Source organism: Gadus chalcogrammus, chromosome 23 (genome assembly GCF_026213295.1).
Source record: "Gadus chalcogrammus isolate NIFS_2021 chromosome 23, NIFS_Gcha_1.0, whole genome shotgun sequence".
Lineage (NCBI taxonomy): Eukaryota > Metazoa > Chordata > Actinopteri > Gadiformes > Gadidae > Gadus > Gadus chalcogrammus.
In genome coordinates this window covers 5741985-5766213 of record NC_079434.1, presented here as the reverse complement: position 1 = coordinate 5766213, position 24229 = coordinate 5741985, and the positions used below count along the sequence as shown (strand labels likewise).

Genomic DNA, 24229 nt, shown 5'->3' with positions numbered 1-24229 from the left:
GAGTGTGTGAGAGGTCATTCCTCCTCCTGAGTTTGCTTCCTACTGTCCACAAGCACCCCCCCCCCCCCCCCCAGTGTCCCAGTGGTGGTAGTATCATATATATGAAAGAGGGCATTCAATTATACTACAATTATCAATTAGGAGGCCGAAGCCCTAAAGGAAGTGATGCAAAGGTGACTGAGTAAGCTATACCTTGGGGTCTCTTATATATCAAAGGGGGCCTCAAAGGACGCATACGCTTCTACCTGTGGCTCCAGCCCTAAAGGAAATTACCCAGCAAGTGCTCCATCTCGTTGCACCTCACCCAGCGGCTCGCTTGCAAGATTTTGGCCTGAAGTTCTTCCCAGAACTACACCCTAGCCATCCAACACGCATATCTGAGAATCAGGCCTCTCTTTAATAATGACAAAAAGTTATGAGAGAAATACACATTAACTTTTTGTTATCCCATAAGCGGCGTGGTGCCGGCTCCTTTTGACCTTTTGATCCCAGACTTCAAAAACGTGGCCGCAGGCCAGCTGTGATAGCACACCTTAAGCCACAAATGTATACCTACATCCCACAAAAAAGGGGGACTAGAAACTAACCTTTGTCTTATGTGCATTAACTCTACTGTTGGAGGTCACGCCCCTTTTCCAGCCTTTTCGAGATAGCTCAAATGTTTACACACATTTCCCGGGGTCCCGAGAACGACATATCCAAGATTTGGAGTTCCCTTAGAGAATTATTTTTTTACCCAAAGGCACTGTTATTTGGATAAAGCCCCTCAGAAGTGTTGCCTGCAAGACCTTGTGGTTCAGTGAGTGAGGTAGAAAAACAGTTTTTGAGATAGGAAGGTCCTACCGCCCTGAAATTTGAATACCTTATTCTAGGGCCAAACTGGGACCCCCGCACCGAAACTTGGCCCCGTCGGACCCCGAGGGCAGGAATTCTAGGGCCTAACTGGGATCCCCGCGCGAAACTTGACCCCGAGGGCAGGCCCCCCCTTCCTGCCCTCGGGGTCCGACAGGGCCAAGTTTCGGTGCGGGGGTCCCAGGCACATACATCGAGGCACATAACATGTCCCTCAATGTTGTCCTTATCCGCTACCTGTGCATACCACATCAAACGTGCATATGACTTATTCTATTAAAGTAAAACCCAGTTTCATCTTAACCATCTTAACATATTTAAAGCTACACGAGTCCCTGACCGGTTCTTACTATTTCCAAAAACATTATAATTTTTATATTTATCTAGTTTTTCTCTGGTCAACATCAACTCGATACATTATTTCCATTCTCTAATCATGACTGACTTGAATTCTCAGCGTGTGAATCCGTGATGGCCCACTCTCCTGGAGACCCCCACGAGCCCCACCGTCACCTCCCCGTAACCCGCAGGTATGATCAGTCAGTCGACGTGTGGCTCGGAGGTCCTCGAGGAGAGCCGCGATCCCACTTCTGGCACCATGTTTGTGGTTGGAATTTTCTAAACTTCTTTCTAAACTGGGTAGAATAAAGAGTCATCCGAACTTATAACAATCATGGTCAAACGTTTGGGTAATAAGGGTACATTGAGTTTCAAAAAACAAAGCAAAAACTGAACCTAAAAAAAAACAAATTAGCCATAATGGGAATATCTGAACATCTATCACAAGTTAGTAATTGGTTGACACAAATGTAATTGTAATCAATTATAGTAAAGACAATTTCCATATTCAGTACCCCCTCGTATATTCCACTACTCTGAGTAGGGGAGTAACCTTCTAATAATAGAAATAGTAGTTTGCTTCTTGACCTGCAGGGGGTGGCTTAGTTGGGACTTATAGTAGTTCTCTTCTTGTCCAGCTGGGGGAGTCGTTTAGGTAGAACTGGTGGCAGTTCCTCTACTCGGCCAGCAGGGAGAGCCGCTGAGGTAGAACTGGTGGCAGTTCCTCTACTCGGCCAGCAGGGAGAGCCGCTGAGGTAGAACTGGTGGCATTTCCTCTTCTTGGCCAGCAGGGGGGGTTGGCTCCTCTGATATGTGGTATTTTATGGCATAGGGCCACAGGAGAACACAGTCTCTATCTGTGTCTTTCTGTGTTGCTCGCTAGTATTGTTTGATGTAGAATAAGCTCAAATATTGGCCTCTCTGTCTCTCTGTCCCTCCCCTTCCCCCTAAATATCACCATCTTCGGAGCAAACACTGACACCAGGTTCAAACCATATTAGGCCGACCTCAAAACTAACTAAACCTCTTAACTAAATTAAAAATAATATATGTATACAATTCTGGCCCTTTGCCTCCTCTATATTCGTCTTACAATGGCGACAAAATAATTATTATTTTAATTCAATCTCCTCCAGAGTTCTCTGCGATTGTTCAACTTCACGTTGATCACACTTTTCATACACCAGGACCGGGAACACGCGTAGCGTAGACGACAGGCTTGCTGGTCGACTACCACTTCCACTTAAATTGTCTATGCCTAAGTCCTATGCAGATTCAGTCTTTAAGACAATAGATTCTGCTCACCTGGTTCTATGGGCCCTTGAAAGTCCTAGTGAGCCTCACGCTCTTCGCTCGTCTGGGTATGCCGTTGGCCGGCTTTTCCTCCAAATCATGTCGGGGTCACCAAATTGTCGTGCTTTTTAGAAAAGGTCATAGAATCAGGATCGCTTTTAACTCACATTTTGTTAAGTTTCGGAATGATATCTATGAAGCAAAAGGAGGGGAATTGTATATGGACGCGTGGAGATACGCTTAGCTGGTCATCTAATAGATGAGCTACCTAGAGTGCCTGCCTGCGCTCTGTTCTCCTGTTCTCACCTTACATACCTTGCAGGTGGGGTCCCTATGACGTATAACGTGCTCTGATTGGCTATGGTGTTTAGCGCCCGTCCCCTACTTTCTCCTAAGTTTGATGGTGCGGTTAATACAGCTAATATGCTTGTCCCTGGTCCCTTGTGGCTATGTGCAGAAATTGCAGCTTATATGCTTGTTTGCATCACAGTTTTAAAACTGGTGTGTTAATACTGATTGACCACATCCTAGCCTCCTTTATCTGGTTCTTTGTGGATTTTACAGTGAAGCATATTTCTTTGTGCACACAGTTATTGTTCTTTCATATGGTTTTACATGCCATTTTGTATGCATTCATACAATAAAAACTATGTGGACAGGCGAAGTGATTGAAGGGCTATAATCTTTGTCCATGTATCAAATGCAGTCAATAGTAAAGTGATCTCCTCACAGTTTACAGAAGTAACTAGTCACTACTTACTTTTTTGAGTAACTACACTGCCAGTAGGCCCTCTTTCATATAAACACAACCCCATTTCTTTAGCTCCTTCACAAGTGTACCGGACCCATAGAAGATCACCCTCCAATTACAATTCAGCAATTATATTAGTCGATTCCGAATGAAGCTCATAAACTAAATTTTTACTACCGTTTTTTAATTAATACTTATAATTTGTTCTAATTTATTTAGTTGTAATAAATTAGTAATTTAAAGCATATTGAGTTGCCTTTGTCTATTTAATGTTCTTGCTAAATATAAGGCAACTTGACTTGTGGCAGTTTGCTCATTATTAGGCAATCATTCAATTTTTAACAATAGCTATTGCACCATCGGAAATCTAAAGTGTTTAAGTCAGCAGTCTCTCGCGACCCGGTCTGTGTCTGTGTGTGTGTGTGTGTGTGTGTGTGTGTGTGTGTGTGTGTGTGTGTGTGTGTGTGTGTGTGTGTGTGTGTGTGTGTGTGTGTGTGTGTGTGTGTGTGTGTGTGATTCACTTCCAACCAAAATCAAAACTCTGCAGTCAGGTCCTGGAAGCTGGTGATATCCAGCCCTGGCCTGCATATTGATCAGGATCGGAGCCACGGATGATCTGAAGTAGGAGAGGACTGAGGAGCAATACTTTTCTTTTTGCTTCCGATACGCTTTTGCAGGAGCCAATCACCAAGCTTTCTTTTCCCCCTGGCGCGCTATTGGCTGGTTTAATACGTACAACGACAACAGGGGACGGCAAGCAGCCAATTGCGTACAGAGTCATTTGTACTAGGCCCATTGATCACACCTCTTGTGCTGAAGAAAATTACAGGAGCCTCCCCAGGCCAACGTGCATCCACGATTAAGCTTGGTCTGGCAATAGCATTTTACGTTAGCATTTTGCCGACTTATTACTAAGCCCAGTTGTACTATGCAGCAGCCGAAGTACGAGTGTATTCCAAAGATCTCCAGCTAACATAGCTATACGTAGCTGACCTCAGAGATTTGTAATGTGGGACTTACTAATAATAATACATTTAATTTAGAGGCGCCTTTCAAGACACCCAAGGTCACCTGACCTGTGCTGTTCTTAACGAGAAAGCCCGAAAGTACTTGTGACTTGAGGCTAACTCCATTTATTTGTTTTTAACTCCCTAACGGGAAACAGCACAAGTTTAGTTCTCTGTATCTGCAATTGTTGCAGACGGAACTGAACAACATCCAATGCAGACAGTAAAAGGTCAAAGGGCCTGTACAACAGACGACGAGCAACAATAAATAATAGTATAGTCAGCATTAAAAGGGGACATAGCATTTGATAATTTTCGCAAAGGTCTTTGACATGAACGGAAAACAATATAAGTGCTAACACAACCTTGTGGCACCCCCTTTGATATCGTCAAAATAGAGGAGGTGGTGCCTGCCATCTGACAAATAGTGGGCTAACCAAGAGGCTGCTTTCTCCAATGTGGTGGACCATATGGACCAAGATACAGTGATAAACCGTTTTGACTGCTTTCGACCAATCAATAAAAAGTGCTGCATATTTTTTTGCAGTCTAATGCCTTTATTATGTCATTTTTGTCTTTAAAGGCAGCAGTGACAGTGCTATGTTGTTTCTTAACACCATATTGGTATTTGGATAAAATGCCAATTTTTATCCAAATTTGAATATAGAAATTGCTTTATTGATTTCCAGAAGGCTTTTCAAAAACTTTTGCTTCCATACACATTCTGGAGATCGGCCGGGGTTTGAGGGCCTTTATTGTGTAAGGTGGCCTGGACTGTATTTTGTATGGTGTCCTGTATTGTGTATGGTGTCCTGTACTGGCCTATTTTGTGTAAGGTTGCCTGTCATGGCCTGTATTGTGTAAGGTGTCCTGTGCTGTTCTGTATTGTGTGAGGTGTCCTGTGCTGTTCTGTATTGTGTGAGGTGTCCTGTGCTGTTCTGTATTGTGTAAGGTGTCCTGTGCTGTTCTGTATTGTGTAAGGTGTCCCTTGCTGTTCTGTATTGTGTAAGGTGTCCCGTGCTGTTCTGTATTGTGTAAGGTGTTCTGTGCTGTTCTGTATTGTGTAAGGTGTCCTGTGCTGTTCTGTATTGTGTAAGGTGTCCTATGCTGGTCTGTATTGTGTAAAGTGTTCTGTACTGGTCTGTATTTTGGCGCCAGTAGGTATTTCCGTTTTGGGAAAAGCAACATATAGTTTAATCACACCAGGGTCGATTTGTGACAACTGTAGCCTGTGACAAAGAGTCCTCTTTTTGCATCTATCGTGGTAAATTACAATCATACCTATAAATATCCTATCTGTTATATGTCCGTATATGGGCGACCGCCCCCCCCTCGTGGCTCAATGGTTGATAAAGCGCGATAAAGTGCCCTTCAAGAGTGTCGAAAACTAGAGGAAATGCCTTATTGGCTGCCCATTTCACGTGCAAAACATTATGATGATGTGCCCTCTAGAACAAGAAAATTCAATGACGTGCCTTAATGAGTGCCCTTATAGTCCCCTTCTGCCCGTCTGGTGCCCTTTTAGTGCCCCCTTTTGTACCATGATATGCCCTTCTGCCCGTCTGGTGCCCTTCTAGTGCCCTGATAGTCCCCTTCTGCCCGTCTGGTCCATTAGTGCCCTGAAAGTCCCCTTCTGCCCGTCTGGTCGTTCAAGTGCCCTTCTGCCCATCTGGTGCTCTTCTAGTACCCTGATAGTGCCCTACTGCCCGTCTGGTCCTTCTAGTGCCCTTCCAGTGCCCTTCCATTGCCCTTCTAGTGCCCTTCTGCTCCCTTCTGAAAGTGCCTTATTGGCTGCCCTTTACACGTGAACGAAAATTAATGAGTGCCCTAGGTTGCCCCTGATGATGATGATGTGCCCTCTGGAGCAAGAATATGGCAAACCGAAAAAAACATGTTGTGGTTAGCTATTGAGGTGCAGACGTTCCTCTCTTTGGTATCTGACGAACGGGGAACGCGGGCGTTGCTTTCATGTGGCGTCGCCATGACAAACAGCTACATCGAGTGATACTTAAATCTCCACTGGATAACGAAGCAAAAAGCGGATAAAGAGTCTGCCAGAACCCATAGTGGAAAAGTGCAATTAGATGCCAAGTTAGAAAAACTTAATATTTTCAGTTTGCATAATCCGTTTAAAATGTATATACATTTTTTTGAGCGTTCAAGATCATTCAAGTGTAGGTCATTTCGTGCAAGAGAGACGATAGTGGTCAGCTATCAGCTCAACATGAAGGAAAACTTCCTTAAATGTTTCCGAAAAGAAAAGCCACTGTGTCCGCTGGTGGGGCCCCATGTTGTCCAGAATGTGCCCTTTTTATTTTTTCGCCCCTGCCCTTCAAACAGTCTGAGTCCGCCACTGGTGTTGATCATTCAGAGAGGTAAACTACCATCATAGAGATATATGAGTAAATATGTATATGAGAAAATGTTTCTGGGACTACGGTAACTGAAACATAATCCTTTCCTGCAGTCAGCACCATATTGACATTGCATCTTTCTGTCATCTTCAACAGCTCTCTCGAAGTTATCCAAGGCCGAGACGATGCTACTAGTCCTAAATATAACTAAAATTCAACCACATTCCTCCTATTCTCTAATTTCTAAAACCAGTCAAGATTAGTTTAGATACCACCTCTAAACTCCCCTTCAAAATAGTTCTCATCAGCTCAGATAAATGGAAGATAAAGATCAAATAAGCTGTGTGGTTTTACAAAATCAAGCCCCTATAAATGTTTGGCTTTCATTTCAGTCAGATCTTCCCTTTATTTAAAAAAATAACTAGAAAAGTCAGTGAATACACAAATGTTAATCATTAAATTTTAAACTGAAAGTACTCATTCTGTACTACCATAAAAAAACAGTCTTTCTAATTACTTATATATATAATATAGTGTGTAAGTCAGCAATCTCTCTCTAACTATAGCGTGGGAGATGGGTGTGTGGGTGTGTTTTCCAGTGTTTGCTTGTGCGTGTGAGTGCCCTTGTGTGTGAGGTTTCACTTCCCATCTTAATTTAAAGTCCCAGTCAGGCCCTGTGCCCATTGGATCAGGCACAGGGCCAATTGATCGGGATGAGAGCCACAGTTGATCTGAAGTGGTTTTGGCTAACTGGAACCATCTACCATAATCCCTGGGGTTGAGAATTTAAATAGAAAACTAATTTATTTATTTTAATGTTGCATATCCCTTGGGTCACGTTCCCGGGCACTGTCTGTGGCCGTGGCTGGACCGTGGTGTGGCCATGATCGTGGCTGTGACCGTGGCTGAGAAGGTGACGTGGCTGTGACCGTGGCAGTAGGTTGGCTGTGACCGTGGCCGTGAGGTGGCCGTGGCTGGGTCTGGGATGGAGCTGTCAACAGGACGTGGCTGTGACCGTGGCCGTGAGGTGGCCGTGATGTGGCCGTGACCGTGGTGTGGCCGTGGTTGGGACGGTCATAGCCAGTGAGCCACGCCTGTGATACTGTCTTTAACACTAATTGGAGATCATCTGTCTAAAACACCAATTGGGGTGCAAAAACACCAACATATTCTTAATTTTTCTGACCAGATGTTTTTTGTCCCGACGAAAACCTCGTAAGGAATGTCCCTCTGCTGCTTTCTCGTAGATCGCATCATCTTTCCCCGTCTTCCTTAATTGTGACTGCATCCCTTTCTCTCGCATGATGGTCAGCAGCTTACGGATTTCACCGTCTCTCTAGTTAAAATAGTTCTTATCAGCTCAGATAAATGGAAGATAAAGATCAGATAAGCTTGTGATTTTACAAAATCAAGCCCTTTAAATGTTTGGTTTCATTTCAAAGTCAGAGCTTCCCTTAATTTAAGAAATAACTTGAAATGTCAGTGAATACACACAAACTTCTAAAATCCAATTCCTTTAAATATGTGACAAAAAGGTAAGGAGTCAATAATTAAATGTTATACTGCAAGTACCCATTCTGTACTACCATAAATGAATTGTCTTTCTTATAACTTGTGTACTTTTGTGATTTAAAGCGCATTGTGTTGCCTATGTGTATGAAATGTCTACATAAGCAAAATGTGACTTGACCTGTAGTAGTATCCTCATCATAAGGCAATCATTTAGTAATCGCACCATCGGATATATAAAGTGTGTGCGTCAGCAATATCTCTCTACCCAATAGGGTGGGAGTTTGGGTGTGTGGGTGTGTGGGTGTGTGTGCCTGTGTGCGTGTGTGTGCCCTTGTGTGTGAGATTTAACTTCCCATCCAAATCGAAAGTCCCAGTCAGGCCCTGCGCCCATGTGATCAGGCACAAGGCCTATTGATCAGGATGAGAGCCACAGTTGATCTGAAGTGGTCGCTGATCAAGCAACAACAAAGCCGAGTAGTTTGCAAAGCACTGCCGGTCAAAAGACCACGGCCTCTTTTTATGCTCACAAACAAAGCTGTTTCCCATACGATAGGTCCGCACACGGCCGGTCAGTCATCCAGTCCTTTAAGCATACATGCTTAAAGGACTGGATGACTAGATTTATTTAGAGAACGGATCCCAGGGCTGTGATTAGATTAGCTGATGTTGACCACTTGTGGTCAACATCAGCTAATCTAAACACTAGGTTGAGGTCAGCACGCGCTGACCCCAGACTCTCTGGCGCCGTGTCAAGCCTTTGCTACGAATCCAGAGGTGTTTTAGATGCTTTCTACTATTAATGTATCAATATGATAGATAGGCCTAATAATAAGCATAGTTTGCCATAAAATGTAACCGTTACTTTCTTCCATAATCCCTGGTGTTGAGAATTTAATTTAAAGACTTTAATTTATTTATTTGAATGTTGTATATCCCTTGGGTCACGCTTCGGTCTCTGGTACCGCGATTCTGTCTAATTGCATTTACATGAAAACGAAATCCCCATTATGTGTAGGCCCGAGTAACCATGCCCGGGCAATAGGCGGGTATAAGACGGGCCTATTTGGCAGTATAAAAAACACTTATAACAACATTTGGAGATACTCTGTCTATAATACCAGTTAGATATACTCTGTCTATAACACCAGTGGGAGATACTGTCTATAACACCATTTTTCTACGTTTTAAAATGATTAACTGACATTGTTTTTGATGAAATTTATTATATAACTTGTATGTTCTATCTTTGCATCCTTCGTCAATAATTTTTACCACTACTCTCATGCATTGGGGATATTTTTTCAAATGGCATAAGTAAAGAATAGGAAATGAATTATACTCAATGATACATAAATTCTGTATATTATAACATATATCTATGGAATTTGTCTCCAATGCAATCTTCATTTCATAGAAGTTTTGATCTCTGGTTGTGAATTTCTTTTGACAGACTTGCAAGCCCAGTGTCTTTGCCAGGTACAAGAAATATCGTTCCAGGTTTTTGACTCTGGTATCAACTCTGCACAGTCTTCATTTCCCGCATTGTTGGGTTCACCAGGATTCCATAAACTGTTTGGAGAAAAGCAAAGATTCTTAATTATATCCTTCATCACTAGGCATCTGGCCGAGATTTTTCCCCCAAAATTGTATAACTCCTACACTATAAGGGCCAAGAGGTTAATTTACTTCTTACCTATAGTGGGCACACAAACCTCTGTTGAATATATATATATATATATATATATATATATATATATATATATATATATATATATATATATATATATATATATACATATATTTCTCATTGTACTTAATGCAGGAAAAACCTCAGTTACCTCAGTTTCCTGGTTGATCCATCTACCCACTTCCACTTTGATTCGGATCCCCTATCAGTCAGACCAATCCAGACGGCACAACAGAAATTGTTGATGAAATTCTGGAAGAAAGAAGGAGGTTCTTTATAATGACAACAGTCAAAGCTTAACACCCAGGGTCCACAGCTGATCGGCCTACAAAATGGATTCAGATCCTCTTTTTAATACTGAACTCAGATCTGCACTGATGTTTGTTGTCTGTTTGTGGTCTTTACTGTGTATTTAAACTTTTTTTTTTTTTTTTTAATATATATTTATTTTATTATATATTGCTTTTGTATATTATTATATATTATATGTTCGATAACATGCGTGCACTTTTAAGGAGCTGCTCATTGCATTTCGATGTACTTTGTACAATGACAATAAAGCTTTCTATTCTATATGTATAATATATTTGTACTCAATTTCATGTCACACAATATTTGGATTATATATATATATATATATGCAGTCTTTAGGATTTAGGAGTAGGATTTAGTAAGTATCTGGCCGTGAGGTTGTAGATTGCAAAACTTTACACACAGTAACTTCCTTCCTCTCTCCTTCCTTCCCTCCTGACCTGTTCCTCCTCGCTGTGGATGACGACCAGATCAGCACCTTTATCCTGGCAGTCCTGCCGGCTGGCCATCCAAGATTTCTTTTCAGCAGAGAGAAAGTAGCAACTGCCACCATGAGGCTGCCATCCCGCCAAACAACCTCCTAATAATAAACAAATAACCTCTGATTACATCCATGAGTAGCATTACAGTACTTGGAATCTCAAGCAGTTACTTATATTAGCTATCTTTGTCATTTTTTGTGTTCCGTTTTATAATATTGTTTAAATTCTAAATTCCAGGTTAAGTTAAATCCTATATTTTGGGTGTTGTGTTGTCTTTTGGCTAGCAGACCACATTCATACTATTATTAAACAAAACATGAGTTAGATTTGCTTTTTCTTTTTTTTTGATTTGCTTTCTGTTAAATGTGGTTAACTTTTAAGGAAATACTAACTGTATAGTAAGAATAAAAAGTAGTAAACAAAATATGGACAGCATACTACATAAATTAGTTACCAATTAGTTGTTCTTAATATAACTTCCTTCCTTACCCCCGTCACTCAAGCTTTGGAGCTCTTTCAGCTGGTCTCTCTCCAGGGTCACGTTGTTGTTAATGGTCTGCAACTGGTACATTGCCTCAGTCAGGTTTTTTTTACTGGTTTGTAGGAGGTCTCTCTCTTGAGTCAGGTTATTGTTTATGGTCTGCAACTGGTACATTGCCTCAGTCAGGTTTTTGTTACTGGTTTGTAGGAGGTCTCTCTCTTGAGTCAGGTTATTGTTAATGGTCTGCAACTGGTACATTTCCTCAGACAGGTTATTGTTACTGGTCTGTAGGAGGTCTCTCTCTTGAGTCAGGTTATTGTTAATGGTCTGTAACTGGTTCATTTCCTTATTCAGGTATTTGTTACTGGTTCCGAGGAGGTCTCTCTCTTGAGTCAGGTTATTGTTACTGGTCTTTAACTGGAACCCTTCCTTAGTAAGGCATTTGTTAATTGTCAGTAGATGGTCTCTTTCTTGAGTTAGGTTGTTGGTGCTTGTCTGTAACTGGTCTCTTTCTTGAATCAGTTGCATGATACTTGTCTTTAACTTGTCTCTCTCCTCAGTCAGGTTCATGTATCTCGTTTGAAGCTGGCCTTGCTCTTGGATCAGGTTGGTGCAAGTAATCCTTAGCTGGTCTCTCTCCTTAGTCACATTTTTATTCCTTGTCTGTTCACGTCTCAAATCAGTCAGGTTGCATCTGGTCCCTAGCTGGACTTGCTCTCCAATCAGGTTACAGCTAGGGGTAGGTTGTTCCACTGCCGCATGGTTATCTGCCACAGAGGACATTAGTCATATATGCAAACCATATCATCCAGTCTTTTTCTTTGCTTCATAAAGGCGACATCATAGCCTCGTAGTAAAGATAACTTTCTACTCACGTTGGCCGGCTACGATGATGATCCCAGTCAGAAGTACAACACATAACACGCCAAGACAGACTGCAGCCGCTCTGAAGGGTCTCTCTTTTAACCACAGGACTACAAAATAAAGAATGGAACGTTTAGTCTTCAACTTATGGGTCAAATCGACATACAGAAGATATCACAGTAGTTATGGATTTATTAGTCATAATATTAAATGGATGCAAGCTCTTTTTTTACCAGTCCGGTGACTTTCTTTGCCTGGATTATATGTCTTTAAGCTGTCATCCAATTCAAAGCCCATCATTGTAAAGCTCTGGAAAAAAGAGATCTTCTGTGAAATGATTTGCAATGATTAACCACATTCAATAATTCAACCTGCTTTTGAAAAGGGGTTTCATAAATGTAATACAAAAAAGGATTAACTTACCTGTATTAATTCCAAAGAGTTCAATATACTGAACAGCAGTGATCCATCCACTAAGACCTGGATAGAAGTGAGCACAGAAGAAATGATAGCAATTACAAATCCTTCTAGAAAGGGAAGTGATAGGCTTTAGCAAGTTAATCCTGCTCCTTAGATGAGGTGTGAGGTCACCCTACAGCCAATGAACTGTGAAAAACGAAATGACGCTGTAGTGGAACGAACCATATATGTCCAAGGCTAGCCCCACCAGAAGTCAAATAATCTCCGTCCATTTCGACAGAGAAACGCTCTGAGTATGCGAATTTCAATGTTTTAAGTCCAATACACATTACATTGGGCTGGTGGGGCTAGAGCCCCTCTTGCCCCTCTAGACGAACTCAGTCTTAAGAAGCAAGCCAGGGTCGACAAAAAATGAAATAAAAGCGCCAAACTTATTATTTTACAGTACTTTCTGGGGAAATATCTTTTATATATATATATATATATATATATATATATATATATATAAAAAATATATATATTATATTTTTTATATATTTTTTTTCATTTTCATTTATTTATTTATTTTCTTGTGAGAGTAGGTGAGGCCGAGCCCCACTTAGGTTCAGCACAAAAAGGCAGCAGTGAAGCAAAAATTACTTAATCCATTTTAATCAATTTTTTCCTCACACAACTGAAAATATACAGACAGCACATGGCATAGAATCCGCCTTCTATTTCCCCCCCTGACACGCCTCCCTTATATCTGTTCATCAGATCACCCGAGATTGGGACATACCAATCCATGAAATATCGCGGGGGGTGTTTACATATAATTTTTTACGTATTTTAAGCACATAAGCTGCCCCCACATAGCCACTAGGAAGCAGGATCGAACACATAAGCTGCAATAACTACTCCAGCCACAGATGGCAGCACCTTTAGACAGGTGAGGAGGGCGGAGCCATTACGTCACACCGGCCACGCCCACTTCACATGGCCACGATGAGATTGGAGGGCAGAGCTGATAGGCAGACCCGCGGAGAGACTCGGGCCTAAGCCCGGGGCTCGAAGTAGCTCACGGTATTTCTCTCACACGAGTTAGATACAATTCCCTCCCTTTTGCTTCATAGTTACCATACCGAAATAGGCCTACTTTAACAAATAAAGCGAGTTAAAGCGACCAAGGATTGGACTACTTTCTTCAAAATACGCGACACAATCAACTAAATACGCATCAAACTGGTCAAAACAAACGTACCTATAATAAATTAAACTACATCAGACCTCAGTTATTATTCTTGCATGGACACACGCCACTACTGACAAAGTACATGTTCGAATAAAGATAAATGATTTTGCGGAGACGCAACGGCGTCACTCGCGCACCCCCCCTCACCATACAGCCGTCCCCAGCCGGGCGCGCGCTTCCTAGAAGCCGCATGGAACGCACAGCTGACAACGGCGGTGAGCAGTTGTCTTTTTTTTACCACTCAATAAGCGAACCCCGCCCCACAATCGCATGATTCATCAAACCCCAAACATTGTGCAGACACTTGATTACTCTTGATTTATCTTGCATGCAAGATAAATGTCCCGGTGCGGCCTCAATACGGACGCGTGAGGACGAGCCAATAGCCGCGTCATCACACCCCTAATGACCAGTCGCCACTGGTGATAGGAGACTTGGATAATGTTAAGAATTTTCTCATTTCCTCATTCCTCATCGGGGATGACGAATAAATAAATAATAGAGCCCGACCGATATATCTGTTGGCCTATTTATAAAATCACAGATTTTTCCCTATTGGTGTATATGTTTGCCGATATGCGCCGATATGAAAGAAATAGGGTTATTCACACAGCAGAGCGCGCTCCCGATTCCATGGTTTACATCCAACCTGGTATCACGCCAAAGTGTGAAGTAAACACATTCTCACTCCGAGCGTGTCGATCTTTGACAAACGGTCAGTGACTTTGGCTTCAGCTTCTGACGCATGGGGTTTTCAACTCGTTACAATGTAGGCCTAATCCCTCCACGGCAATGTATAAAGGTATGAGCATTCATCCCATTGGCTAACGGGAGACCCGATGGCTGCACATTAACGGCGATTTTACAGTGAAATCTGTGACACTACTCCACACAACTACACCAACGTGTCCTTGTTAATTACACAACATGTATGGGTTAAGGCTATGGACATCAGTTGTCCTGTTTTGTGCTTTGATTGAGAGAAGCAATAATCTTTTTGATCAGTGTTGGGTAGCTGAGGTTGTTGCTATAGAGACCACGTCCGTCCGCTTTGTTTGACAACTGACAGAGCAACCCTATCTCATCAAAATTACGTTTCCAAAGAACTATTCGGCATTCTCAATTACGTTTGTCTGAAAACGTATTCTGTCCGTGATTACGTTTTATTGAACATATCGCAAATACGAATTCGTTCTCAGCTTATTTTATGCCATTTAATTACCGTGTTACTATGGCAGAATAAAGAATAAATTCATGCATTATCATTCAACTTGAACATGGGTTTTTACGGTATAGAGTGGCGGAGGGATGACGTATGTTGGCCAACCCGGAAGATAGCGTCGCCCTGGGTTCCATTGACAATAAGCCAACGGGTTTTTCCATTGGATTTTGGATGATTGCAGAAAATTTTGCATTTTTGAAGCACCTCCTCAAAAACGGAAAATAAATAAATAAAAATAACGGTGCTCCAAATAATGACATATAAACCAATGCATCCTCCTCCTGAGTGTGTAGGGTGCATTCTATTATTTTCAATGGGGCTGCGTCACGTCACTTGACTGCCATGGTTGCTATGGTGGTTGCTATCGACCACGCGGCAACGGCGCTGCCGTCAATTGTGTTGTTTTTGTCGTAAACTAGGGTCCGCTGGTTAAAAAATAGACAGATATTCAACGGTTTCCTTAAAAGGCACGTTGGATGTTTTTATTTTCTGCAGTTTAGACTTCGTCTATCACCTATTTTTTTTTAAAGCAAAACACCAAGCTCACTGATTTAACGAGGCAGGGTTATTTGAAACAATTAATTAAATATGTCAAGTCAAGTCAACTTTATTTCTATAGCACATTTAAAAACAACTGAGTGTGTGAGAGGTCATTCCTCCTCCTGAGTTTGCTTCCTACTGTCCACAAGCACCCCCCCCCCCCCCCCCCAGTGTCCCAGTGGTGGTAGTATCATATATATGAAAGAGGGCATTCAATTATACTACAATTATCAATTAGGAGGCCGAAGCCCTAAAGGAAGTGATGCAAAGGTGACTGAGTAAGCTATACCTTGGGGTCTCTTATATATCAAAGGGGGCCTCAAAGGACGCATACGCTTCTACCTGTGGCTCCAGCCCTAAAGGAAATTACCCAGCAAGTGCTCCATCTCGTTGAACCTCACCCAGCGGCTCGCTTGCAAGATTTTGGCCTGAAGTTCTTCCCAGAACTACACCCTAGCCATCCAACACGCATATCTGAGAATCAGGCCTCTCTTTAATAATGACAAAAAGTTATGAGAGAAATACACATTAACTTTTTGTTATCCCATAAGCGGCGTGGTGCCGGCTCCTTTTGACCTTTTGATCCCAGACTTCAAAAACGTGGCCGCAGGCCAGCTGTGATAGCACACCTTAAGCCACAAATGTATACCTACATCCCACAAAAAAGGGGGACTAGAAACTAACCTTTGTCTTATGTGCATTAACTCTACTGTTGGAGGTCACGCCCCTTTTCCAGCCTTTTCGAGATAGCTCAAATGTTTACACACATTTCCCGGGGTCCCGAGAACGACATATCCAAGATTTGGAGTTCCCTTAGAGAATTATTTTTTTACCCAAAGGCACTGTTATTTGGATAAAGCCCCTCAGAAGTGTTGCCTGCAAGACCTTGTGGTTCAGTGAGTGAGGTAGAAAAACAGTTTTTGAGATAGGAAGGTCCTACCGCCCTGAAATTTGAATACCTTATTCTAGGGCCAAACTGGGACCCCCGCACCGAAACTTGGCCCCGTCGGACCCCGAGGGCAGGAATTCTAGGGCCTAACTGGGATCCCCGCGCGAAACTTGACCCCGAGGGCAGGCCCCCCCTTCCTGCCCTCGGGGTCCGACCGGGCCAAGTTTCGGTGCGGGGGTCCCAGGCACATACATCGAGGCACATAACATGTCCCTCAATGTTGTCCTTATCCGCTACCTGTGCATACCACATCAAACGTGCATATGACTTATTCTATTAAAGTAAAACCCAGTTTCATCTTAACCATCTTAACATATTTAAAGCTACACGAGTCCCTGACCGGTTCTTACTATTTCCAAAAACATTATAATTTTTATATTTATCTAGTTTTTCTCTGGTCAACATCAACTCGATACATTATTTCCATTCTCTAATCATGACTGACTTGAATTCTCAGCGTGTGAATCCGTGATGGCCCACTCTCCTGGAGACCCCCACGAGCCCCACCGTCACCTCCCCGTAACCCGCAGGTATGATCAGTCAGTCGACGTGTGGCTCGGAGGTCCTCGAGGAGAGCCGCGATCCCACTTCTGGCACCATGTTTGTGGTTGGAATTTTCTAAACTTCTTTCTAAACTGGGTAGAATAAAGAGTCATCCGAACTTATAACAATCATGGTCAAACGTTTGGGTAATAAGGGTACATTGAGTTTCAAAAAACAAAGCAAAAACTGAACCTAAAAAAAAACAAATTAGCCATAATGGGAATATCTGAACATCTATCACAAGTTAGTAATTGGTTGACACAAATGTAATTGTAATCAATTATAGTAAAGACAATTTCCATATTCAGTACCCCCTCGTATATTCCACTACTCTGAGTAGGGGAGTAACCTTCTAATAATAGAAATAGTAGTTTGCTTCTTGACCTGCAGGGGGTGGCTTAGTTGGGACTTATAGTAGTTCTCTTCTTGTCCAGCTGGGGGAGTCGTTTAGGTAGAACTGGTGGCAGTTCCTCTACTCGGCCAGCAGGGAGAGCCGCTGAGGTAGAACTGGTGGCAGTTCCTCTACTCGGCCAGCAGGGAGAGCCGCTGAGGTAGAACTGGTGGCATTTCCTCTTCTTGGCCAGCAGGGGGGGTTGGCTCCTCTGATATGTGGTATTTTATGGCATAGGGCCACAGGAGAACACAGTCTCTATCTGTGTCTTTCTGTGTTGCTCGCTAGTATTGTTTGATGTAGAATAAGCTCAAATATTGGCCTCTCTGTCTCTCTGTCCCTCCCCTTCCCCCTAAATATCACCATCTTCGGAGCAAACACTGACACCAGGTTCAAACCATATTAGGCCGACCTCAAAACTAACTAAACCTCTTAACTAAATTAAAAATAATATATGTATACAATTCTGGCCCTTTGCCTCCTCTATATTCGTCTTACAATGGCGACAAAATAATTATTATTTTAATTCAATCTCCTCCAGAGTTCTCGGCGATTGTTCAACTTCACGTTGATCACACTTTTCATACACCAGGACCGGGAACACGCGTAGCGTAGACGACAGGCTTGCTGGTCGACTACCACTTCCACTTAAATTGTCTATGCCTAAGTCCTATGCAGATTCAGTCTTTAAGACAATAGATTCTGCTCACCTGGTTCTATGGGCCCTTGAAAGTCCTAGTGAGCCTCACGCTCTTCGCTCGTCTGGGTATGCCGTTGGCCGGCTTTTCCTCCAAATCATGTCGGGGTCACCAAATTGTCGTGCTTTTTAGAAAAGGTCATAGAATCAGGATCGCTTTTAACTCACATTTTGTTAAGTTTCGGAATGATATCTATGAAGCAAAAGGAGGGGAATTGTATATGGACGCGTGGAGATACGCTTAGCTGGTCATCTAATAGATGAGCTACCTAGAGTGCCTGCCTGCGCTCTGTTCTCCTGTTCTCACCTTACATACCTTGCAGGTGGGGTCCCTATGACGTATAACGTGCTCTGATTGGCTATGGTGTTTAGCGCCCGTCCCCTACTTTCTCCTAAGTTTGATGGTGCGGTTAATACAGCTAATATGCTTGTCCCTGGTCCCTTGTGGCTATGTGCAGAAATTGCAGCTTATATGCTTGTTTGCATCACAGTTTAAAACTGGTGTGTTAATACTGATTGACCACATCCTAGCCTCCTTTATCTGGTTCTTTGTGGATTTTACAGTGAAGCATATTTCTTTGTGCACACAGTTATTGTTCTTTCATATGGTTTTACATGCCATTTTGTATGCATTCATACAATAAAAACTATGTGGACAGGCGAAGTGATTGAAGGGCTATAATCTTTGTCCATGTATCAAATGCAGTCAATAGTAAAGTGATCTCCTCACAGTTTACAGAAGTAACTAGTCACTACTTACTTTTTTGAGTAACTACACTGCCAGTAGGCCCTCTTTCATATAAACACAACCCCATTTCTTTAGCTCCTTCACAAGTGTACCGGACCCATAGAAGATCACCCTCCAATTACAATTCAGCAATTATATTAGTCGATTCCGAATGAAGCTCATAAACTAAATTTTTACTACCGTTTTTTAATTAATACTTATAATTTGTTCTAATTTATTTAGTTGTAATAAATTAGTAATTTAAAGCATATTGAGTTGCCTTTGTCTATTTAATGTTCTTGCTAAATATAAGGCAACTTGACTTGTGGCAGTTTGCTCATTATTAGGCAATCATTCAATTTTTAACAATAGCTATTGCACCATCGGAAATCTAAAGTGTTTAAGTCAGCAGTCTCTCGCGACCCGGTCTGTGTCTGTGTGTGTGTGTGTGTGTGTGTGTGTGTGTGTGTGTGTGTGTGTGTGTGTGTGTGTGTGTGTGTGTGTGTGTGTGTGTGTGTGTGTGTGTGTGTGTGTGTGTGTGTGTGTGTGTGTGTGTGATTCACTTCCAACCAAAATCAAAACTCTGCAGTCAGGTCCTGGAAGCTGGTGATATCCAGCCCTGGCCTGCATATTGATCAGGATCGGAGCCACGGATGATCTGAAGTAGGAGAGGACTGAGGAGCAATACTTTTCTTTTTGCTTCCGATACGCTTTTGCAGGAGCCAATCACCAAGCTTTCTTTTCCCCCTGGCGCGCTATTGGCTGGTTTAATACGTACAACGACAACAGGGGACGGCAAGCAGCCAATTGCGTACAGAGTCATTTGTACTAGGCCCATTGATCACACCTCTTGTGCTGAAGAAAATTACAGGAGCCTCCCCAGGCCAACGTGCATCCACGATTAAGCTTGGTCTGGCAATAGCATTTTACGTTAGCATTTTGCCGACTTATTACTAAGCCCAGTTGTACTATGCAGCAGCCGAAGTACGAGTGTATTCCAAAGATCTCCAGCTAACATAGCTATACGTAGCTGACCTCAGAGATTTGTAATGTGGGACTTACTAATAATAATACATTTAATTTAGAGGCGCCTTTCAAGACACCCAAGGTCACCTGACCTGTGCTGTTCTTAACGAGAAAGCCCGAAAGTACTTGTGACTTGAGGCTAACTCCATTTATTTGTTTTTAACTCCCTAACGGGAAACAGCACAAGTTTAGTTCTCTGTATCTGCAATTGTTGCAGACGGAACTGAACAACATCCAATGCAGACAGTAAAAGGTCAAAGGGCCTGTACAACAGACGACGAGCAACAATAAATAATAGTATAGTCAGCATTAAAAGGGGACATAGCATTTGATAATTTTCGCAAAGGTCTTTGACATGAACGGAAAACAATATAAGTGCTAACACAACCTTGTGGCACCCCCTTTGATATCGTCAAAATAGAGGAGGTGGTGCCTGCCATCTGACAAATAGTGGGCTAACCAAGAGGCTGCTTTCTCCAATGTGGTGGACCATATGGACCAAGATACAGTGATAAACCGTTTTGACTGCTTTCGACCAATCAATAAAAAGTGCTGCATATTTTTTTGCAGTCTAATGCCTTTATTATGTCATTTTTGTCTTTAAAGGCAGCAGTGACAGTGCTATGTTGTTTCTTAACACCATATTGGTATTTGGATAAAATGCAAATTTTTATCCAAATTTGAATATAGAAATTGCTTTATTGATTTCCAGAAGGCTTTTCAAAAACTTTTGCTTCCATACACATTCTGGAGATCGGCCGGGGTTTGAGGGCCTTTATTGTGTAAGGTGGCCTGGACTGTATTTTGTATGGTGTCCTGTATTGTGTATGGTGTCCTGTACTGGCCTATTTTGTGTAAGGTTGCCTGTCATGGCCTGTATTGTGTAAGGTGTCCTGTGCTGTTCTGTATTGTGTGAGGTGTCCTGTGCTGTTCTGTATTGTGTGAGGTGTCCTGTGCTGTTCTGTATTGTGTAAGGTGTCCTGTGCTGTTCTGTATTGTGTAAGGTGTCCTGTGCTGTTCTGTATTGTGTAAGGTGTCCCTTGCTGTTCTGTATTGTGTAAGGTGTCCCGTGCTGTTCTGTATTGTGTAAGGTGTTCTGTGCTGTTCTGTATTGTGTAAGGTGTCCTGTGCTGTTCTGTATTGTGTAAGGTGTCCTATGCTGGTCTTTATTGTGTAAAGTGTTCTGTACTGGTCTGTATTTTGGCGCCAGTAGGTATTTCCGTTTTGGGAAAAGCAACATATAGTTTAATCACACCAGGGTCGATTTGTGACAACTGTAGCCTGTGACAAAGAGTCCTCTTTTTGCATCTATCGTGGTAAATTACAATCATACCTATAAATATCCTATCTGTTATATGTCCGTATATGGGCGACCGCCCCCCCCTCGTGGCTCAATGGTTGATAAAGCGCGATAAAGTGCCCTTCAAGAGTGTCGAAAACTAGAGGAAATGCCTTATTGGCTGCCCATTTCACGTGCAAAACATTATGATGATGTGCCCTCTAGAACAAGAAAATTCAATGACGTGCCTTAATGAGTGCCCTTATAGTCCCCTTCTGCCCGTCTGGTGCCCTTTTAGTGCCCCCTTTTGTACCATGATATGCCCTTCTGCCCGTCTGGTGCCCTTCTAGTGCCCTGATAGTCCCCTTCTGCCCGTCTGGTCCATTAGTGCCCTGAAAGTCCCCTTCTGCCCGTCTGGTCGTTCAAGTGCCCTTCTGCCCATCTGGTGCTCTTCTAGTACCCTGATAGTGCCCTACTGCCCGTCTGGTCCTTCTAGTGCCCTTCCAGTGCCCTTCCATTGCCCTTCTAGTGCCCTTCTGCTCCCTTCTGAAAGTGCCTTATTGGCTGCCCTTTACACGTGAACGGAAATTAATGAGTGCCCTAGGTTGCCCCTGATGATGATGATGTGCCCTCTGGAGCAAGAATATGGCAAACCGAAAAAAACATGTTGTGGTTAGCTATTGAGGTGCAGACGTTCCTCTCTTTGGTATCTGACGAACGGGGAACGCGGGCGTTGCTTTCATGTGGCGTCGCCATGACAAACAGCTACATCGAGTGATACTTAAATCTCCACTGGATAACGAAGCAAAAAGCGGATAAAGAGTCTGCCAGAACCCATAGTGGAAAAGTGCAATTAGATGCCAAGTTAGAAAAACTTAATATTTTCAGTTTGCATAATCCGTTTAAAATGTATATACATTTTTTTGAGCGTTCAAGATCATTCAAGTGTAGGTCATTTCGTGCAAGAGAGACGATAGTGGTCAGCTATCAGCTCAACATGAAGGAAAACTTCCTTAAATGTTTCCGAAAAGAAAAGCCACTGTGTCCGCTGGTGGGGCCCCATGTTGTCCAGAATGTGCCCTTTTTATTTTTTCGCCCCTGCCCTTCAAACAGTCTGAGTCCGCCACTGGTGTTGATCATTCAGAGAGGTAAACTACCATCATAGAGATATATGAGTAAATATGTATATGAGAAAATGTTTCTGGGACTACGGTAACTGAAACATAATCCTTTCCTGCAGTCAGCACCATATTGACATTGCATCTTTCTGTCATCTTCAACAGCTCTCTCGAAGTTATCCAAGGCCGAGACGATGCTACTAGTCCTAAATATAACTAAAATTCAACCACATTCCTCCTATTCTCTAATTTCTAAAACCAGTCAAGATTAGTTTAGATACCACCTCTAAACTCCCCTTCAAAATAGTTCTCATCAGCTCAGATAAATGGAAGATAAAGATCAAATAAGCTGTGTGGTTTTACAAAATCAAGCCCCTATAAATGTTTGGCTTTCATTTCAGTCAGATCTTCCCTTTATTTAAAAAAATAACTAGAAAAGTCAGTGAATACACAAATGTTAATCATTAAATTTTAAACTGAAAGTACTCATTCTGTACTACCATAAAAAAACAGTCTTTCTAATTACTTATATATATAATATAGTGTGTAAGTCAGCAATCTCTCTCTAACTATAGCGTGGGAGATGGGTGTGTGGGTGTGTTTTCCAGTGTTTGCTTGTGCGTGTGAGTGCCCTTGTGTGTGAGGTTTCACTTCCCATCTTAATTTAAAGTCCCAGTCAGGCCCTGTGCCCATTGGATCAGGCACAGGGCCAATTGATCGGGATGAGAGCCACAGTTGATCTGAAGTGGTTTTGGCTAACTGGAACCATCTACCATAATCCCTGGGGTTGAGAATTTAAATAGAAAACTAATTTATTTATTTTAATGTTGCATATCCCTTGGGTCACGTTCCCGGGCACTGTCTGTGGCCGTGGCTGGACCGTGGTGTGGCCATGATCGTGGCTGTGACCGTGGCTGAGAAGGTGACGTGGCTGTGACCGTGGCAGTAGGTTGGCTGTGACCGTGGCCGTGAGGTGGCCGTGGCTGGGTCTGGGATGGAGCTGTCAACAGGACGTGGCTGTGACCGTGGCCGTGAGGTGGCCGTGATGTGGCCGTGACCGTGGTGTGGCCGTGGTTGGGACGGTCATAGCCAGTGAGCCACGCCTGTGATACTGTCTTTAACACTAATTGGAGATCATCTGTCTAAAACACCAATTGGGGTGCAAAAACACCAACATATTCTTAATTTTTCTGACCAGATGTTTTTTGTCCCGACGAAAACCTCGTAAGGAATGTCCCTCTGCTGCTTTCTCGTAGATCGCATCATCTTTCCCCGTCTTCCTTAATTGTGACTGCATCCCTTTCTCTCGCATGATGGTCAGCAGCTTACGGATTTCACCGTCTCTCTAGTTAAAATAGTTCTTATCAGCTCAGATAAATGGAAGATAAAGATCAGATAAGCTTGTGATTTTACAAAATCAAGCCCTTTAAATGTTTGGTTTCATTTCAAAGTCAGAGCTTCCCTTAATTTAAGAAATAACTTGAAATGTCAGTGAATACACACAAACTTCTAAAATCCAATTCCTTTAAATATGTGACAAAAAGGTAAGGAGTCAATAATTAAATGTTATACTGCAAGTACCCATTCTGTACTACCATAAATGAATTGTCTTTCTTATAACTTGTGTACTTTTGTGATTTAAAGCGCATTGTGTTGCCTATGTGTATGAAATGTCTACATAAGCAAAATGTGACTTGACCTGTAGTAGTATCCTCATCATAAGGCAATCATTTAGTAATCGCACCATCGGATATATAAAGTGTGTGCGTCAGCAATATCTCTCTACCCAATAGGGTGGGAGTTTGGGTGTGTGGGTGTGTGTGCCTGTGTGCGTGTGTGTGCCCTTGTGTGTGAGATTTAACTTCCCATCCAAATCGAAAGTCCCAGTCAGGCCCTGCGCCCATGTGATCAGGCACAAGGCCTATTGATCAGGATGAGAGCCACAGTTGATCTGAAGTGGTCGCTGATCAAGCAACAACAAAGCCGAGTAGTTTGCAAAGCACTGCCGGTCAAAAGACCACGGCCTCTTTTTATGCTCACAAACAAAGCTGTTTCCCATACGATAGGTCCGCACACGGCCGGTCAGTCATCCAGTCCTTTAAGCATACATGCTTAAAGGACTGGATGACTAGATTTATTTAGAGAACGGATC

The 24229-nt window shown here is 42.6% G+C and overlaps 1 protein-coding gene across 2 annotated transcripts; it reads right to left on the bottom strand.

Moving 5' to 3' along the window:
• Positions 1-8747: 8747 nt before the first annotated feature.
• Positions 8748-12454, bottom strand: LOC130377058 (CD209 antigen-like protein B). 2 transcript variants are annotated; one of them, XM_056584007.1, is made up of 7 exons: positions 12358-12454; positions 12168-12243; positions 11946-12044; positions 11079-11837; positions 10548-10687; positions 9947-10047; positions 8748-9677 (listed from the first exon to the last, which is right to left on the bottom strand). In XM_056584007.1, the coding sequence occupies exons 2-7, from the start codon at positions 12232-12234 to the stop codon at positions 9512-9514; spliced, it is 1332 nt and encodes a 443-aa protein (XP_056439982.1). In that variant the 5' UTR covers positions 12235-12243; positions 12358-12454; the 3' UTR covers positions 8748-9511. The 2 variants fall into 2 exon arrangements, with proteins under 2 accessions (XP_056439982.1, XP_056439983.1); XM_056584008.1 differs by having other exon boundaries at positions 12168-12261; positions 12358-12437.
• Between the last annotated feature and the right edge of the window lie 11775 nt (positions 12455-24229).

What these genes read in the sequence shown, in the direction of transcription:
- LOC130377058 (XM_056584007.1), bottom strand. Translation starts at nt 12,234, where the DNA reads ATGATGGGCTTTGAATTGGATGACAGCTTAAAGACATATAATCCAGGC. An exon ending in CAAAGAAAGTCACCGGACTG is followed by an intron (nt 12,045 to 12,167) that starts GTAAAAAAAGAG and finishes TTTATTTTGTAG; the next exon opens with TCCTGTGGTTAAAAGAGAGA. An exon ending in GGATCAACCAGGAAACTGAG is followed by an intron (nt 9,678 to 9,946) that starts GTAACTGAGGTT and finishes TTCTCCAAACAG; the next exon opens with TTTATGGAATCCTGGTGAAC.